At 30.8% G+C, this 21,424-nt stretch overlaps 1 protein-coding gene across 1 annotated transcript in view; it reads left to right on the top strand.

Annotated features, from left to right (window-relative positions):
* The window catches only part of LOC143078587 (uncharacterized), a 336,725-nt gene that overhangs the window by 276,876 nt on the left and 38,425 nt on the right, over window positions 1–21,424 (top strand). The window contains exons 4-5 of the mRNA XM_076253444.1: window positions 8,724–8,828; window positions 21,217–21,309. Coding sequence (XP_076109559.1) covers window positions 8,724–8,828; window positions 21,217–21,309 — 198 coding nt within the window. The remainder of the gene's footprint in view (window positions 1–8,723; window positions 8,829–21,216; window positions 21,310–21,424) is intronic.

Genomic DNA, 21,424 nt, shown 5'->3' with positions numbered 1-21,424 from the left:
TCAATTCAAATCAGATCTATGTTATTCTCATTAAACATTTACGTTATTTTTTTGGCAATACACATTTAAACACACAACAAATACGAGACAAATGACACAGAATGCAAAAAAACTTTAGTGATAGATTTACAATATTACAATTTTCAATAGCCCTCATTTCTAATGAACTTTTAAAAAATAAGCATATAATTCTAACATGTATAAAGGAAGCGAGGTTTGATATCAAAACTTATTGTTGTTCATTATGGAAATGAATTAAATGTTCATTATCTTAATGATATCATTAAATGCATTTTGTCTGAAATTCTAGTTTACGTTGCAATTCAGAATAAAATGTGATTCATCATCGATGACTTTGCAGGTTTTGCACAGTCTTTGTTCTCGAGGACCTTAAATGTAACGATAATTTTTTTGTATTCCAAGACTATGATTATTTAAATGAAGTTTAGTACAAAAATACTCCAGATAGAAAAATTAATAAAAAATAAGGAAAAATTTGTTTCAAGTGAAGGGTTTAGCTTTTTATACAGAAAACGTTTGCTACTCTCGTCGATTTTTTATCTCTTACTTTATATAAATCTTTATAATGGTCATTATTTCATTTTCAATTGTTGATTTTAAATGTTTTAAATATGTAAAATTCTAACAGTTGGACACTTGTCTTTAAGGTTATTGTCTAATAAGACATTCTTAGCATATGCATACCAAGAATATACACCTTGCAAATCAATGGATATTGACAGTTCGAAATGTTCGTTCAATATTTGGTTTAAATGATCAATATTCAGTCTAGCAAGATATAATAAACAGCTACGCCATGAGCACATGATACGCCCGTCACTTTTCAAAGAATAAAGTTCAATAACTTATCAATGTCATATCAGAAATTTATTAAAAAAGAATAAAGGGATGTTACTTTATAGTTATAAACCAGTCAACAAAGTTTCATGAAAACTGCTCAACGTACTTGAAATATATTGACCGAAAATGGAAAGTCACCCCCCTTTTATGAATAAAATCCCTTATCTCGGAAACGTTAAATCTGAAATTTATAAAACTTAAACGGGACTTACGTTAATTCATATAAACAATTCACCAAAGTTTCATGAAAAATGATCAAAGCATTTTGAGTAATTGTCCGAAAACTGTAACCCCCTTTTAATCAATAAAACCCCATAACTCAGAAACGTAAAATCTCAAATTAATAAAAATCGAAAATCTCATGTTACAGCTACTAAACCACTCAGCGTTCCCTCTTACACGGAACGAACACGGAACGAACACGCGAAATTCTATGTCGTGTATAAACGGAATGGAACACGGGGAAAATATTCTTTATATATATCTGGACAAATTTCTTTGTTTCAAAAGAGTTTTGATTTAGATTTGGAGGTACTTTTTTATTGCAAATTTTAAGACAAAGCTGAAATATCTTCACTATATTATTTATGATTTTCTAAAATGATTTCATCGGCAACGTTTAGGGCTGAATATTAATTTCTAGTTTATGGGAATTTGTTAAAAGATCACAAGTTTTTAGAAACATCATCATAATCTATTATTTTACCCCCCCCCCCCCTAAAAAAAGCCATTGATGAGGATGGACGTTTTTAAAGACCTTGAGTGGCTATACAGCCCTTACATACATGTATCTATAGATATGCTATGTTTATTCATATTAGTTTTAAACGTCAAAGTACGTGACAGTTTTCATTAAAGCTTTCAGTAACTGAAAAAGCAACTGTCAGTGAATAAATCGACAACTTGTACTGGTTTTGTGTTGGTTTTTTTTGCACAGCACATATATAACAAAAAGATTTGGTATGATTGCAAATTCCACAAGAGATCAAATGACACAGAAATTTTAACACATTTATATATAAAGGTCACCGTACGGCCTTCAACAGTGAGCATAGCTCATACCGCATTGTCAGCTCCCTGTGATTATTTTCTTGTGATTTTTATTCTTGTGGCTTTTTTTCCTGTGACGTTATTTTCTAGGGACTTTGTGACTTTTTTCCCGGGACTTTTTTCCTGTGACTTTTTTTTTTCGTTTACCGTTCTCTTAACAGGTGTCACGTTATAACTACACTGTTATTGTCAGATTACCTGAAAGCTTAAACATTTTAAATAAAGGAAATAAAAATACTGAATCATATTTCTGAACAAATTTTAAACACCAAAACAATTCAAGATCCATGTAAATATATAAATATCTTTATCAGTCTCATTTTCTAAAAATAAAAGTTCCATTTGATGATTGGCAGTAGCATAATTATCTGTTGAACAACTAAGTTTGAAATGTCTGGCAAGCTTTCAAAAGATGTCCTGCAGAGTACGCCCGCTGGTTATTTGGATTGATTAAAAAATGTATTCGAACCTCGAAAACGTTGTCACTACTTTAATTAATACACATCTGCTGCAATAAAAAGTTAAGTATTTTAGTTTTACAGAAATATGTTATTGTCAATAGTCCACTAAACTTTAACACAAGGCTGCATATACATGTTTCATATGCATGTTATCTATAATATGCAAATAAACAAATATTTTCCAATAACAGTAAGATTAAACATGTTAAAGTAACTGTATTAAAAAAATATAAATCTAGCTTGTTTAATTAAATGAAACACAAACTTAGTGAAATATTGTCCCTATATTTTAAGCAATCGTAGATACATTTTATTCAGCATTTACTTTTAATTATTTAAAATAGAAAGAAGACTATTTACCAACTAACATACTACAATTTTTTACATTCGTTTTATTATAAACTAGTTAGACAACCATACCTGCAACTCGGCATATCCAGTAAGCCATGTGTAGAGACTATAGTACACTTTAATATAGGAATATTTTTAAACATCCTTTTTACAAAAAATACATAATGAACCTGTGAATACATTTAATCCCAATATGAAAGTAAAATGTAATATTTCCATGTCTCAACAAGTTTTTAATGACTATACTGCGAACAAAAAAGTTTTAACAAAATTTCACATCATTTAATTAAAAAAGACGGTCTATTTAGACCTGAGCCAGTGACCATCATGTGGTGATGTGATTATAAAATACGAAATTTATCTGTGAAACGAACCAAATTACCTTTCGTTTTAGAATGATATAATTGTTCACACACGCTGTAAACGTTCTAAAACGAAATGATTAGCTTCACAATTTACCGAACAATACGCTTGTAATCATGCTATGTCGTGTATAAACGGAATTGAACACGGAATGGAAAACGAAATGAACTTAAACGAAATGAACGAAATAAATGGAATGAATGACACTCAAAAGGAATGAACGAAACACGCAAACGGAACGAATGAAAAACGAAGCGAAAACGGAAAAACGGGAAACTTAAGTGGTTCAGTAGCTGTAATAGATAGATCGAATTCCTCAAAGTTTATTGCAAATTGGTGGTAGTGTTTTGGGGTTTTTGTTCGAAAACAGGAAAATCTCCCTTTTGTAATGAATAGAAACCCATAACTCGGAAGTGAACAATCTAAAATTAATAAAAATCGAAAGGGAGCTCAAGTCAATAGATATAAATGATTCACCAAAGTTTCATGCAAATTGGTGAAAGCGTATTCGAGTTATTGTCCGACATGTTGACGACGGACATACAGACGGGCGGAAGGACAGACGGACAAACGGACGGACAAACGGACAAACGGACGGACAAACGGACAAACGGACGGACGGATATAATATATAATAATACGTCCCGTAAACGGGCGTATAAAAAGATTGGGTAGTAATAAAATTTCCAACTGGGAATCTACCTAGTTCAAATCTCACAACTATATTTGATGAGGTCTTCTTGATTCCAAGGAGGTATTAACAAAAAAGATAGATTTGTTCAAAAGGTGTTTCATCAATAAAGTTCTGTGGTCAGCTCTATGCTTTGCCTTATGGTACTAAAGCATATAATTAATGTAGGAAATCTCAGATGTGTAAGTCAAATTGGGTTCGACCAATTTATCAAAGAGAGTTTTGACACCGAAATAGGTAATATTCACCGAGAGGCTGTCTTTGCTCTATAGGAACATAGTAGTTTCCTGTCGTCTTTTGCGAACTCGTCGAGACTATGTTGATGATTACCATTACACTTTGATAGGTAACCTAAAAAATATATTCAGTGGCATTCTGTAGCATGTTACCTTTAAATTATACAAAAGGGGGACTATGATTTGTCTGTTATTGGATAACCGTAGTTTTTGTCTTTTTGATATTAAAAGTTAGTTGCCAATCGTCACAAAAATTGTTAAGTTCGTCAAGACTGTTTTGTAAGACTTCCTTACCTTCAGACATGATTAGAAAGTCATCTGCAAATGAAAGTGAAACAACATAAGAGTTTGATAATTTACGGGTCTGCACTCCTCACTGTTAAAGCTTGGACTAAGGTCATTTCTAAAGATTTTTAAATAGGTGTAGCTTATTGGATTCCCTTGTTTTACCCCTCTTAGTATCTTAAAATATTCTGTATGTTTATGGTCAATCTTTAGAGCTATTTCTGTTTCAGAAAGGATATTTGTGATAGCTTTATATAAATATTTCTCTATATCAATATCTGATAACTTGTTAAGCATAACATATCTCAACACTGAGTCGAAAGCTTTTTGGAAATCCACAAAGCATACATATAGTTTATTTGTATTTGTTATGAAGTTTTTAATATAACCAAAATGTGAATTAAAGAACGTATCTCTCATCAACATGTTCAGCCTGTTTTTGGCACGGACAATCTTCGCCAGACTATTTATTAGTGAAATCCCCCTGTAATTTGACGGGTCAAGTTTGTTTCAAGACTTATGTAATACAATGTAAGAGTAAATATGATTTGTTCCATTGCACTGGATAAAAGCCAGTTATTTTTTTATTTTTTTTTATATTCAATTAAACAGGTTAGTTAATGATCAGAAGTTATATTTAACATTACTGCTATACTTTAATATTTTATTAACAATGCTATCAGAACCACTTAATGTGCCTGTCTTTATACTTTTTAAAGAACCCATTAAATTTCCCGCTAATATAATTGATTTGTTTGTTTCAGCATATAATAGTTTTCAAATTGTTTTTTTTTTCTTGTTTAAAAGTTTACCAAAAGTTCATTATCTTATTAGCCTGTTTTTTGGTGTTTAACATTAAACGGAGGTTTCATTATCTTGTTACTGATAACATTTAAAGATTTTTATTGTTCAAATATTGATATGTCGGACAACTTTTGTCTGACCAGTTTTCTCTTGGTGTTTTTTTTCTCACCATTCGGCATCATGTGTCTGCTATCTATTAAGCTCTTCATTGGCCGAATTAATTCCATTTTGGACCTCTGTAAATGCTTTGGTATCAACATTTATAATATCATTCATAATAGTTCCATCACAAAGAACATTTACAATTTTAGCTATAAACTCATTAGTCCATTCTATAACAGTATTTTGTCAATTAGTAATAAATCATTCTGATAAAACATTCTTTCTCAATTTATATTTGAGACGTAGTTTAATTTGTGAATGATCAGACAAGCAACTAATTTCATGTGTAGAAAAATATAGAACTGAGGACAGAAGATGTTCACTAGCTATAGCATAATCAATTTTACTATTTATATTAATTAACAAGTGTGGTATATATAATAATGAGCAAGAATATCATATGATCTTTTGGAAAGTTTCTCGATAAATCACAACGTATAATTAGTCTCGATTTAAATTGTCAACTAAAACAGTTTTATTGGAATGTATCTATGGAACATAACATATCATCGTCCTAAATATGCACGTAATATTTGCTGCTTCACGATAATCATCAATCCTTATAATTCCTATATTTCTATCCTTATAAAAGTTGACATAGCCGGCGCCATACCTGTATAGGTTGAAGGATTATGTTTTTGCTGTTCGTCGTTTATCTCTAATTCTAATAGTATTGATTTGATATTCGAAAAGGCTAGTATTCTTATCAATAGTATCTCCTTTATTTACACGGTAAGGTAATACTACAATTTAACAATTTTATTCCTTATTATTGATGAAAATAAGATATTTGAAAGTCTTTGTTTCATCAGTCTACGTATCTTGCAATTGATTCCTATTCCGGTGGTCTATTCTGTCTACACTCCATACAGTATACAAGGAATGATTATGTGCGAAATAAGGCGGATAATGATGACTAGGAAAACATAAAGAATATAGTTTTTGCTGTTTCCCTGACAAATTCTAATAATCCCAAAGAAAAATTAAATTCAAATGTCTCATTTCACTTTTGATATAAAATATCAAAAACGGAAAACGAAAACACTTTGTTTTGTGTTTTGTGTTTTTTTTTTTTTTAATTTCTTAATTCGAAAAACGAATGTACCGACGGTCCGTGTATATTTGCGTTCATTCGTTTTTCATTTTTTTTAAAAATCAACGAACATATGTTTTATTTTTTTTATTTTTAAATTCTCAGAAACAAAAATATATGTTGTCATTATAGAAAGGTAAAACAGCATTACATTTGGCAGCTGGAAATGGACAGATGGAGGTAACAGAATGGCTGATTGAAAAAAAAGGAATGGATCCCATGGTTAAAACATCTCAGGTAACATTTGTTATTATATACATTGAACTTAGTGTTATGTTTAATAGTGAATTACTTACATAAGTTTTTTTTAAATAACATTGCATTTATTGATTTGTCAGAATTGTTGGACTAAGGTAATTTCTAAAGATTTTGAAATAGGGTGGGGCTTATGGTTCTCCTTGTTTTACCCCTCTTAGTATGTTAAAATATTCTGAATGTTTATGGTCAATCTTTAGAGCTATTTCTGTTTCAGAAAGGATATTTGTGATAGCATTATATAAATATTTCTCTATATCAATATCAGATAACTTGTTAAGCATCTCTCCACACTGATGAGTCGGAAGCTTTTTGGAAATCAACAAAGCATACATATAATTTATTTTTATTTGGTATGAAGTTTTTAATGTAACCAAAATGTGAATTAAAGAACGTATCTCTCATCAACATGTTCAGCCTGTTTTTGGCACGGACAATCTTCGCCAGACTATTTATTAGTGAAATCCCCCTGTAATTTGACGGGTCAAGTTTGTTTCAAGACTTATGTAATACAATGTAAGAGTAAATATGATTTGTTCCATTGCACTGGATAATAACCAGTTTTTTTTGTTTTTTTTTGTTTTTTTTTAATATTCAATTAAACCATGTAAACAGGTTAGTTAATGATCAGAAGTTATTTTAACATTACTGCTATACTTTAATATTTCATTAACAATGCTATCAGAACCACTTAATTTGCCTGTCTTTAGACTTTTAAGAACCAATTAAATTTTGCCGCTAATATAATTGATTTGTTAGTTAGCATTAATAGTTTTCAATATATTTTCAATGTTAGAAATTTCTTGTTTAAAAGTTTACCAAAAGTTAATTTCTTATTAGCCTGTTTTCTTTGTGTTTAACATTAAACGGAGGTTTCATTATCTTGTTACTGATAACATTTAAAGATTTTTATTGTTCAAATATTGATATGTCGGACAACTTTTGTCTAACCAGTTTTCTGTTGGTCTTTCTTTTTCGCACCATTCGGCATCATGTGTCTGCTATCTATTAAGCTCTTCATTGGCCGAATTAATTTCATTTTGGACCTCTGTAAATGCTTTGGTATCAACATTTATAATATCATTCATAATAGTGTAATCACAATGAGCATTTACAATTTCAGCTATAAACTCATTAGTCCATTCTATAATTAACAGTATTTTCGCAATTAGTAATAAATCATTCTGATAAAACATTCTTTCTCAATTGGTATTTGAGACGTAGTATAATCTGTGAATGATCAGACAAGCACCTAATTTCATGTGTAGAAAAATATAGAACTGAGGACAGAAGATGTTCAATAGCTATAGCATAATCAATTTTACTATTTATATTAATTAAGAAGTGTGATAGATATAATAATGAGCAAGAGTATCATATCATCTTTTGGAAAGTTTCTCGATAAATCACAACGTATAATTAGTCTCGATTTAAATTGTCAACTAACACAGTTTCATTGGAATTTATCTATGGAACATAAAATATCATCGTCTTGAATATGCACGTAATATTTGCTGCTTCACGATAATCATCAATCCTTATAGTTCCTAGATTTCTATCCTTATAAAAGTTGACATAGCCGGAGCCATACCTGTATAGGTTAAGGGATTATATTTTTCCTTTTCATCGTTGACCTCTGATTCTAATAGTATTGATTTGGTATTCGAAAAGGCTATCATCTTATCAATAGTAATCTCCTTTATTTACACGGTATTAAAGGTAATACTAGAATTTAACAATTTTATTCCTCATTATTGGTGAAAATAAGATATTTGAAAGTCTTTGTTTCTTCTATCTACGTATCTTGCAATTGATTCCTATTCCGATGGTCTATTCTGTCTGCACCCCATACAGTATACAGAGAAGGATAATATGCGAAATAATTCAATTCTAATGTCTCATTTCACTTCTGATATAAAATATCAAAAACTTTGTTTTGAGTTGTTGTTTTTTTCGTTTTTAATTTTTAAATAATTGAAAAACGAATGGACCGACAGTCCGTGTATATTTGCGTTCATTCGTTTTTCATTTTGAAAAAAAAATCAAAGAAAATATATTTTCGTTTTTCATTTTTGAATTCTCAGAAACAAAAATATGTGTTGTCATTATAGGAAGGTAAAACAGCATTACATTTGGCAGCTGAAAATGGAGAGATGAGGGTAACAGAATGGCTTATTGAAAAAAAAGGAATGGATCCCACGGTTAAATCATCTCAGGTAACATTTGATATTATAGACATTGAACTTAGTGATATGTTTAATAGTGAACTATTTACATAAGTTTTTTTTAAATAACATTGCATTTATTGATTTGTCAGAATTGTTTTTATTTTTTTAGTCTGTAGAATTTTGAAATAATAAATTAATGATAGGTTTATGTACTTAAAATAGACTGTACATAAATATTCATTTCCTTGCTTAATTGCTTAAAAAAAATATTTACTCTAAAATGATTAAAAAACTTTCAATTTGATTAGAAAAAGAAAAACCTGATCCGAAATGGAATTCAGGATGTTTAGTGCATGTACCATGGTTAAAAAGAAAATAGTGTGACTTTCCTTTAGACGAAAACACAGGTCTGAGAATGGGAAAACAATTTGACAATCACTTTAAATTATGTGGTGTCTCTAAGTATTAGATATATTGTGTGATAAATTTTATTTGACTGTAAACTATAGTATATGATAATATTTCACTAAATTTTGTTTTTCCAAATAAAAAAAAAAATATGTCGTGTAAATATTGGTTTTAACAGTTTTATAAGGTTAATACACCAAACAGAACATTGTTTGTGTATGTCGGTACAGGAAATTAGGTTTTTCTGAAGTTTTGATCAGTTTTTATCAGAAATAATATAATTTCAGAAACCATAGCACCTCTTTTTTCAAACATTTTTAAATAACCAGTCACATCTCACACATTGATCGGGAATTTGCGTCATTAGTAGTAAAATTTACATTTCTTGAACATTGAGTTCTGGGGATATTTGGTCAATTAAAACCATTCCTTTACTTAGTACATGACATAGGTAAAATCTCTTTGTTCTTACTGTGCTATATTCTTGATAATGCATAGTAAAGGTGTGCATTAACTACCTCAGATATACTGCACAGTTCAACAGTATTCTTACTTTAAGGGGACGGATCCTGGATTTTAACAGGCGTGTAATTATATAAAATTTTAAAAATATCACCATGTGTAGCGAGACTCAAAACAATTTAACGATTTTAGTGTAAAAATATGAAAAAGAAAGTGTTTTTCATACCTTGAACAAGGACATGAAATATTTTTTGAAATTGTGTGTACAATGTCAATCTGAAACAAGTCAAACCAGATAATAACAAATTTTTTTTATTGTCGTTCGGGTTATAAAGGGTCACCCGAGCCGTGCAGATTAAATGATATATGTCGACGTGATTGGTCAATAACTATAACTTAGTACGAGAACATATAAAAAGTATTCTCATAACTTTGGTTTTGTTCCCAAATAGATTTTTTCTTCCATGGGATATTTCTTTCTCCCATAGACACTTTTTCTCTCTTATGAATTTCTATAATCTCCCATAGGATTTTATTCTATCTTAGAATCTTTTGTTATCCCTCAGGATTTATTTTTAACCCTTAGGATTTTTTTTATCCCACAGGATATTTTTTCAGTAATGAAATCCCTTTCGATTTTATTAATCCTGTCGGATATTTTTTTATTTGTTTTATAAGACAAAAAACAAATCCTGTGGGAAATGCTTTTATTTCTCTTAAGGGATTTTTTTAGTTTTAAGGGAGAAAATATATCCTATAGGATATTTTTATTTTCCTAAGGGATTATAAATCCCATAGGATTTAAATATCCTTTGGGATTATTACTTTATCCTATAGGATTTTCAAAATCCAATAGGATTTGAAAAAGTCATATGAGAGAAACAAATATCCTACATGATTTTGTGACTGTTTTCACTCCAGTTGCCGGACCAGGCGAGCCACACCAAATTTTTTTTAGAATTGTTTTAACTAACCACAGAGGTACATTATTACTAAATTTGATAATTCTACCGTTAAAAAAGTGTGGTTCCAATTTGCATTCATAAGAAGTGCAAATTAATCCAAGAACATGTTGTATGTAATACGTTGTTAAAGTATACGTTCACCAATACGTCCTTCTGTCTGTCGGGGTATTTTCTTATTTTATTTTTTGTAGTAATGCAGAATTATTTTTTAGGGATGGACACTTCGACGTCTGTTTATCTGTATTGGTGTATAAATACGCTACTACGTTCTGTTGTAAAGGGATGTAAGAGTACACTTCGACGTCTATTTGTCTGTATGGATGTATAAATACACAACTACGTATTGTTTGTAAAGGATGTATAAGCATTGACTGTATTGATGTATTAATACACCACCACATGTACTTATTTGTTGGGGATGTTTCAATACACCATCTAAACACGTCTGTTTGTCTGCGGGAAATTTAAAAACACGATACCACGCCATTTTGCATAGGGATATAAAAGGACACTACCACGTCTTGTTATTTGTAGGGGATAAATAAATTCAATACCACATCCGTTTGTATGGGATGTTTCAATACACTTCCATGTCTATTTGTAGGAGATGTAGTATATTAATAATAAATAAGGGGAAATATACTAGAAAAGCGGAAGTTCTAAACTGTAAATTTAATCAATACACTAACAATAACAATAACAAAACAATACTTAATTGTAAGTGAATAACACAGTTAGTTTTGCAACAAATGGTCCAAATTGTAGAAAAGTATTAACATTGTTGAAAAACAATGCAACGTGCTAATGCCTTACATAACTACAGTGTATAAAAATCATTGAAATAATGTTCAATATGGCGGAAAATTATTGAAAGAAAAGAAAATCTACATATTAAACATTGTAATCAACTCATTAATTTCAATAACTGATCTGATATTTTTGCCACGTGAGAAACAAAGAATCATCATCAACTGTCCGGTTATTTAAACGCCTCACCATACAATTCAAGCTAGATTTGTATGCCATCTATATCAAAGAATAAGAAAATGTATATCAACATTTTATTTAAAGAGTTTCAAAATCAATGGCGAACAACTATTTCAAAATGATTTCTACAAAATAAAATGATGTACGTGTAGTATACCTGCCATTGAGACAAATCGCCATCAGATACCAAAAAAAATTGAAAGTAAGCACGTACAGCCTTCCAAAATAAGAGTAACTTGTTTTGCATAGCAAGCTTTCAAAGGCCCCGACATGACACATTGAAACCAAAACTAAAAAAAACCCAAACTTACGGCATGATTCAGGTACAAAACAATATGGTTGATGATTGTTGTTGCTTAATGTCCAGGGGCAAATATTTCATGCATGTTCAAGACGAAAACAAATTAACAAAACAATACAACAGGTAGGTCCTTTAATGAGGCCGTCTGGAATGATTCATGTAGACTTTAACTGGAATATTGCCAAAATACAAGGAAGAAAGGGAATATTTTCACGACAAGCTATAATAAGCCATTACATTTTAAAGGTTTCTTTGAAAAATTAGTTCAAAAACCGACAAATTTAAAATAAAACAGATGTGCTATACATATTCAAACAAAATGAATTCCCTTTTTTTTTGCATTTCTGATTATCAAAATCAAAGTCGTAACCCTAAATTATACATTGAGTTGTGTTGTAATGTCAGATTTGTTCTAATTTTTTCAATAATTTATTACAAATTCAAGCATCATTTACGCTAGCTGTCATCCTTGATCTAGAAACAATCTATGTATAGGGATTCAATTCTGACTTTGACATCGTTTGATTTTAGAATATATTTAATCCTAGATTAAGGCCAATGTTCTCTTAATGCTTGTTGTCTGAAAAATGCACAAATATCCTAAATGAGCTGACTTTAGAGACTATAACCATACTAGTATGAAGAGATTTGCTTACCTACCATACATGCTTTTGAAAAAAAAAGATGCATTTAAAAACCACTATGTAGCATTTTTCATATTTTATGATAAATCACAAATGAAATGCCATATCTTACCGAGAGTGCATTTACAAAATCTTTTAAGTTATCTGTTTTCATAAAAGAAAATGGCGTTATCGTGAGTTAGAGCAAATGAATTTTCAATCTAATTTTTGAAATGCATGGTCATTCAATCAAATAGAAAAACTTTCATTTGATAAGATTGTATGGAAGTGTAGTGTAGAGATGTGGCAATGATATGATTAATTTACCCATATTATCTGTACAGCACAAGGATCCAAATGCAGAAACGTTTAACATTTTATTTTTATTTTGGTGGATAGTTGTCACATTTGGCATTCATACCACATCTTCTTATTTTTATACTAGTATTCAGATTGTCTTGTATTTATCTATAAGAAAAATATAAGTGTATATGTTATGTATCAAATGGATTACAAAAATATGTTATACACAATGAATATGGTAAAAAAGTATATGAGTTATTGATTTATCGCATTAACTATGGAGGTTACTACTGATACGACAACACGACCGCCAGTTATAGTCTGACCTTTTCTAAAAAACGTTTTTCTAGAACAACGCATTGTACTCATAATTTATAATTTGAAGTCGTTTGTCTCGTTTTTTCGGGAGTTCGAACTGCTTCGCGGCAATGAAACTCATGAAGAGTCCAGGTATCAGTGGTTTTGAATGAAAGTTAAGATTTGCTTTTTTTAAATATAAAAATTATTAATTGTATTGTATCTTCAAACATACGAACTCGTGTGATCCAATTCGATAAAACGAGAAAGATTTGTAAATTAAAGTTGGTAATTATTGATGACTAATTAGGTCCATCAGCCAATATTACACGAATAATCAGGACGGTTATGTGCTATTAGAATCAATTTAGAAAAAAAACTCCAAATCGGAGTTTATCATATCATTTTATGGATCACAGAAAATGGACAAAAGAGATAAGTAACCACACACTGTCAAATTATTGTAACTCACGCATTGCTTGATTGATATAGAAAAAAGAGCGGGAATATGATTACCAATGAATAATCTATCCAACCAGGATTATATAATGTCAATAGAACCAACTGTAGGGCACCATACGGCCTTTACAGGGAGTTAAAGTGCATGATATAGCAAGCTGTATAAGGCCCAGAATGAAAAACAAATATAAACATTAAAGTAACACTTTAAATTTTGTACATCCCAAGCGCTTTTCGGGATTGAACTTCATTAACAAGGTCAAATGTTAAACAACGACAACGGTCTGATTTAGGGCCGATCATTTGATATTCTTATAAGTGGGGACAGTTGGTATTATTCTGAAGTTGTACTCACTTCACCTGTTAGCAGTTTTGCTACTCTCTTGTTTACGGTTATTTTAAGATTTTTTACATCATTTACCGGGTCAGAATATTCATTTCCGAAATCATCCTGGCTCCCCCAACCTTTCCTCGCAGAATATCCGGTTTCTATAATTTTAAGACCAGTAATGAAATTTTGTAGTCAATTGGTAATGAATTCAATTTTGTTAAAAAGTTAGCACTTTGTTGGCATTTTCTTAAATGTATTAACAAGTGCTAAATTGTTCGGGAGAAGTCTAAGGAAGACAATATGTCAAAATTCTAGTCGGCTCTTCGGGTTTACATAAAATATGATATAAGGTAAACTTTGATGAGACAGCACTCGAACGACGCAGAACTATCAAGATATCTAGAGTCAACATTCTGTCTTTTATAATTGACAGATGTCAAGTCAAAATATCAAGCTCGAAATCGCCTTATGTCTGAAAAACTAAGGAGTACATTAAGCATTCTAATGCAATTTGGATGTAACAATTTTTTTAATTGGCTAAAGGTTGCCGTCAAATCCACAGTTGACCAGGCGTAACTAAGGAGTGACCCGCCATTTTGAATTGATGAATCAACAAATGTTCGATTACTACTATATAATCGAAAATAAAACAACACCTACCTCGAATTCGCCGTTTTAATGTAATTGTATCCGAATTTGAAGCGTACAGGTAACGCAATAACCTCCAGTTTGTAAGTTTTCATTTGTATGACGTCACGTTTAGCCATGACGTTTTATCGGTTTTTTTTTCTTCTTTTTGTAATGCATTAGAATCGGAATAACAGTACTGTAGTTGAAGAGTTGCCACCGTCAATTTTGATTTGACGGTCGCAAATCTCCGTTTTACTGTCTCCGCTCCGCGTCACCAGTAAAACTGCATTCGACCGTCAAATCTACAATTGACAGTGGCAACTCTTCAACTACAGTACTGTTATTCCTTAATTATTTACCATCAAAAGATATACTGACAGACACCAGAAAATTGAAAAAAAACAGTCTAGTTTATTATCTTCAATATTTGTATTATAACTTTAATATTTTTTTATTTCTTTTTTTATTTCTCTGCAAAACACTACATGGCCAATCATTACTATATTTGTTTTAATATATTTTACCATGGTTCTTCTTTACTTTTTAATTACATTCTATTAGATATGATAATGTTGTGCAATTGTAAAACAAGAAAAGGTAAAAGACATTTTTGTAAGGGAATACGACGGATGACTAAAATAAAAATAAGTGTTTTCTTGTGGTTAAATGTATTTAGGAATGATGATCGAATTTTACAAAATATCTCGTTTATACACGTTTTGATGGACCCACTCTAACCTAAATCACTTGCTCCTGAAGATGTTACAGTTATGCTGTTTAAATACTATTGTATCATTTGAAGTGTACAGGTCTTCTAATTTTGGAAGAAGTTTATACTTACTGTTTTCTTACAATGTCTGCAACTTATTTCTCAGAAGATCTCAAGAGAAGAAAAAAAATCGTGGGTAGGTACATATAAGGAACTTGTCAGTATAACTTACAATCAATTTATTTCGTTCGTTCGTTCGTTTGTTTGTTTGTTTTTATTTATTTTTTATTTTGATAAAAAGAGCTACTGCTTTTTAAAATCTCTCTCCTGATTACGAACGGATTAAAAAGGCAAAATATATACAACAAAAACATTCATTAGCTGGTTGTCAATTAGGTCGGTATAGGGAAAAAATAACTAATTTATAAAAGAAAATAAATACATTATTTTGAATTTTTGAGAGAAAGAAATATACATTTACCCCTTAATTTTATAAAACCATTTTATTGTGTCCATTTGAAGTTTTTAATACGGATACAAATAAATCACGTAACTGTCATGTAATCGGTCTTTTTCGTTGCAATTGAGTACCTAAAATTGAGAATTGAAATGGGGAATGTGTCAAAAAGACAACAACCCGACCAAAGAGTTGAAAGATAAAACCTGTTTGTATCAGTCTGATAACTGTATATGTAAATTACAATTATACCGATCCAGACTCGCTTATTCTATGGAAATAATATTTCGTTAATGCTTTTTCTGTACCATTCTTAAATGTTTGACAGTTTTTAAAACAGTAAAAGGACTGTAAAAATGTCAACACCATTCGGACTCCTAGAGGTTAATACCCCTTTTGGTCAAAGGTCTTTTAATGTCAATATTAACTTATCATTGAACTTTTACTGTTACGAATATGTATTGACATGGTAACTGGCTATACTATTTATAATTTTATGGTCTCCTTCCGTCGAAGGGGAATACAAAGCCTAGTCAAATAAAGGAACCAGCAATACTGCTTTAGTATATAAGCTGGTAAGTTCCCTCAATCGTGTTCTTGAAAGAAAAATACAATGAAATATTTTAACCCGGATACATTTCAAAACTAGGAACCCCAATGATGATTGTTGCTAATTATGTTTAAATTAGAGGCCAGTTGTTTCACAGAAGATTTTTGTTAAAGTAAACAGACGACTACTACGGATAACGGACGCCAAGTGTTGAGTCAAGCTCACTTCGTTTCCCTAACCGAGCGTTATCTCATTTGTCTTGGGGCCATTTTTTAATGTTTACACCAACCAGTCAACAAAGTCGACGATCTACTTTCATGGATTCACAATATTACGAATATATGACCCTTTTTGTTGGGTTGTTGTCTGTTTTACGTATACCCTAAGTCTTATTGTAAGAATTTTAAAAAAGCTGTATGCACAATTGTGTAAAAGAGTCATGTTTCATACACAGACTAAACGTTATAATTTTCTATAAATGTCGTATTGTCTTATACGAAAATAGCGTTATCCGGTCAACATTTGAACCCCTTAAGGACGTGGTAACTGTAACTAAAATTGTGAAAAAGAAAAGGAAAGCTTCATATTGTCTTATAGATTAAGATTTAATCATGTTGATTAGCACCACTTTCGACATCAAATTTGTCAAATATCGTGGAGAAGAGGTACAGCCTATTTTTCCTGAAATGAATTCATACCAGGACAATTTTCCTAGAGTCTTTCCATCTTTACTTAGATTCATAGTACCACAGCCCAACGCTTTGAGGTTTTTACAGTTCATTGGTTGCATTATAAAGATATCAGCAAATTATAAACGCTTAAAGCTTTAAACTGCGATTTTGTGGGATTTTGGCAAACCCAAACCTATAGGAGAAATACACGGTGGTTAACCACAACCACAATTCTGTTGAAAGTAAGACAATCATTGATTTTAGACTCTTTTATATTCAATTTTAGGTAGAATAACGAAATATATAGAATAAATTGTAAAATATTACCCTTGTAAGTGAACTGAATACAAGAGAAAGTGGCTATACCTCTGTGTTATTTTGTATCATACTGCAACAAATAGCGATGATTAACATTTTGATGTATGGAAAATATAGAATTATGAAACACTATCTTACTGTGTACGTTATTGATATAGAATCTTCTAAGTTTAATTCCCATCAGGATTTAAAAATTGAAATACTGTTTAAGAGAAAATACATATCCGTCTTAAAATTCCCAATGTTAAATTAAGTTTGACATCCCACTTCTTAATCAGCAATCAACATTGATCGCGTTAAGAACTGACAAACTACTGGAGCCTTTTTATGACCTAACAAAATATACATTTGAATTCAAAATCACAAATCTAAATCGTTATCACGAATTGAAGAATTCGTTATTACTTTTTAAATTCGAAATAACAAATTTCTAAAATTCTAAAATTTGTTATAACAGTTTTTGGAATTTATTTTCACAATGTTTTTGTTATGATCGTGATGACAAATTTTGTAAAAATCGGCAATAACGAAATTAATTCGAAATCACGAGCTACAAACACTAACAGTGATAACAAATTACACCATTCTGGATAACGAATTTAATTCGTCGTTTTGACGTTTTTTAATCCGTTATTATGAATTGCAAAAACTGTAATGACTAATTCCGTCAATTCGTGATAACGAATTTAATTTGTGATAACGAAGTTCACCATTCGTGATAACGATTTCAATTCATGATATCGAATTCAAATTATATTTTGGGAGGTTCCAGATGGGCTTCTGTAACAACCTTGTATATTGTATATTCTTCATGAAATACCCTCATATACAAATAAACATTAGGAAATGAGAAAAATATGACGTGCAATTAAAGGACAACTGTAATGAATCCTTTCAAATCCAGTTGATAATGAATTTTCTAAATAAGCAAAGGATAATTAGCATAGTTCAACACTGGATAAATGACTCAAGTTTAACATTAGTAACAATATCATATCCAATGGAACCTCAAAACGAGTTTATATTCTACATAAATATGTATTATCAGATGTTCGTTACTGGGAATTATATAGTTGCTTAATACGTACCCTTTCAATTGTAGACTTATTAAGTAAAGGTTATAGAAAAAAATCTAAAACAGGAGATTTGATATTGTTTTGTTTCAAATATAATGCAAATATATAAAGTTATTTAAAAATCACAATACACATGATAGTTGACTTATTTTTATATACATTATACAAAAACAATATACATGTTCGTATATAATACAATGTCTCTGGTGTATACAATTATTATAAGGCCACTAATACTCTTAGAATATCTAGTAATTCAAAAGATGTTTTCTAATAAGTACCTAGTGGTTATATAAAACTGATAACAATCATAAAAGTTACAAATTGATATCAGCTAATTTACTTTGAACATATTTAAAGTGCACATTACACGATTAAGGATAAACACACAATTAGCGCACGTTTTACGATTTAAGATGAATGCGAAGTTGAGCACACGTTGGATGGAAAACACAAGAAACTATGAATGATAAGTGCACGTACAGAGAATGTACGATGAGTGGAAAGAACACGCACGGAGAATGTACGATGAGTGGAAAGAACACGCTCGTAGAATGGACGATAAGTAAAAGGAACACGTACGCAGAATGAACGATGAGCGAAAGGAACACGTACACAAAGTGGCCGATTAGTGCAAGAAACACGTTCACAGCATGGACGATTAGTGAAAGGAACACGTATGCAGAATATACGAGAAGTGAAAAGAATACATTCGCAAAATGTACGATGAGAGAAAGGAACATGCACGCAGAATTTACGAAGAGTGAAAGGAACACGTATGCAAAATATATGATAATTAAAAGGAACACATACGTAGATTGTACATATGCAATGAGTGAAATGAACACATACATATAATGGACCATGAGTGAAAGTAACACGTACGGAGAATGTACGATGGATAAAAGTAACACATACGCAGAATGGATGATGAGTGAAAGCAAAACTAGATAATTGACGATGAATAAAAGGAACACGTACGTAGAATAAACGATGAGTGAAAGGAAAATTAGAGAAAGAACGATGAATGGAAGGAACGTGTACGCAGAATGAACGATGAATGGAAGGAACACGTACCAGTACAATGGAAGATCAGTGAAAGGAACGTATAAAGAGAATGAACGATAGATGAAAGGAACGTGTACGCAGAATGGACGATAAATCAAAGGAACCCGTACGTACAATCGAAGATGAGTGAAAGGAACGTTTAAAGAGAATGGACGATGAATGAGAGGAACACATACGTACAATCGAAGATGAGTGAAAGGAAGGTGTAAAGGAAATGGACGATGAATGAAAAGAACACATACGTACAATCGCATAAATACATGTGTTGATGTTTAAAGTATGGCGCAATTAGACACATATAACTTAGATCCTACTATATATAGCTAAACACTGGCAAAGATAGGATAGTATGAAATGATTTTCATTTGGTTTGGTAATAATTTGAAATAAATAATTCTCACCCAAAACATATGAGAAAGCATGAACATGAATTGTTTGTCCAACAATTTCCAGAATAATCAATCATATTGTGTGTAAGAATTAACCAATGTTTTACCAACCTTTTTATCGAGGAAAAATAATATATACATTTGTAGCTTACTAAGACCATCATAATTAAACAAAAAGGAGATCAAGTAATATTCCTTAAAGGCAATAAAGAATAAAACCAACTTAGTTACCAAAACTCATCAATACGTTGTCAAAAGAACAACAACTGAATACTTCATTAACTAAATCTATAAAATAAGAATTATGCAAGTTCCATAAAGCTATGGAAATCAACGTTGTATATTCATATAAGCGATAGATTAGTAAATAAACAAACAAATAAATCAATCAATCAATCAATCTAGTTGATAGATTTAATTCTGGTTCATGAGAGCAAATGTATTATGATAAATTATCAGCTTTTTCAATAAAAGGAAACAATCCATATGAACAAATGAATACATGTTTTTTTCCGATAGTGTCGATTTTTACTTTTGCTATCTGAAGTTATCAGCCTTGATTGACTGGAAAATGGTACTTTTAAATGAGTCAGTGTGGTAATTATGTAAGAATGCTAAACCCTAACCTTTTTATATTCTAATTAGCTGTTTCTCATTACAACAGTGGAGTTGGTGTTGACCATTTTTCAATTGCCGTTGAGGAGTTCCACCGTTCATTGCGGAATCAATGACACGAATTAATCTCAGAAAACACGTTTTGCTGTCATATTACCAGCATATTGTTTTGGAATAAAGTTAGCAAAACAATTTATATAACCTACTCCATCGACATTACTTACAATGATCATGATGGTGTACGGCAGCCAGTAACTCAACAATTAGTCAACAAAGACATCAAGTTTCTGATTTAAACAATTTTCAATTAAAATTGAAATTAAAGTTTCAATAAAAAGCTTTTTGTGTTGCAACAAAGCCAGTTTCAAATCTTTTTTGGCACGTTTCCTCAGTTTTTGTTGACAAAATGTAATTTTACAGAGTCTTTGAATCGATTAAATGTGCAAATCGGGACACTGTATTCAGGCGGGGTTTTTTTTCTTCGTTTTTTTAATTATTTTTTGGGGGAGGAGGGGGTGCACACAGAGAACCAACATCACAGAGCTTTTAGATTACAAATTGCTATCTACTACATATTCATATGAAGCTCTTTAGTCTTTTGAGTTTTAGGTCAAGGTAATATAATTATTTGTGTGATGTTGATCATTTTTGTTCATGTATAGTTTTTTTTAATTTATTTCAATTTCACAAATTTCTGTAAAAAAAATACTTAACACTATACATTCTATATATGTATGTCAACATCTGCTTTATTCTGATTACAGAATGTGGATCAATAGTATGATTTGATAGATCATTCTCCTTAATTATATTACAGGGTGAGACCCCATACCACCTGGCCGCAAAAGAAGACAGGGATGACTCGGAATACAGAAAAGAAAGGAAGCAAGAAGTAATGGACTACCTGAAGGTAAATGTTATGTTTTATTTACCAGTATAAGAACTGTATCACAAAAAGGTAAGGAAGGAGAAGAAAAAGAACAAGATGATTTCTATTAACTGGGCTCACAAGAATAAAAGTACCT

Source organism: Mytilus galloprovincialis, chromosome 6 (genome assembly GCF_965363235.1).
Source record: "Mytilus galloprovincialis chromosome 6, xbMytGall1.hap1.1, whole genome shotgun sequence".
Classification (NCBI taxonomy): domain Eukaryota; kingdom Metazoa; phylum Mollusca; class Bivalvia; order Mytilida; family Mytilidae; genus Mytilus; species Mytilus galloprovincialis.
Note: the sequence above shows the minus strand (reverse complement) of the source record. Positions and strands in the feature narration are given on the sequence as shown.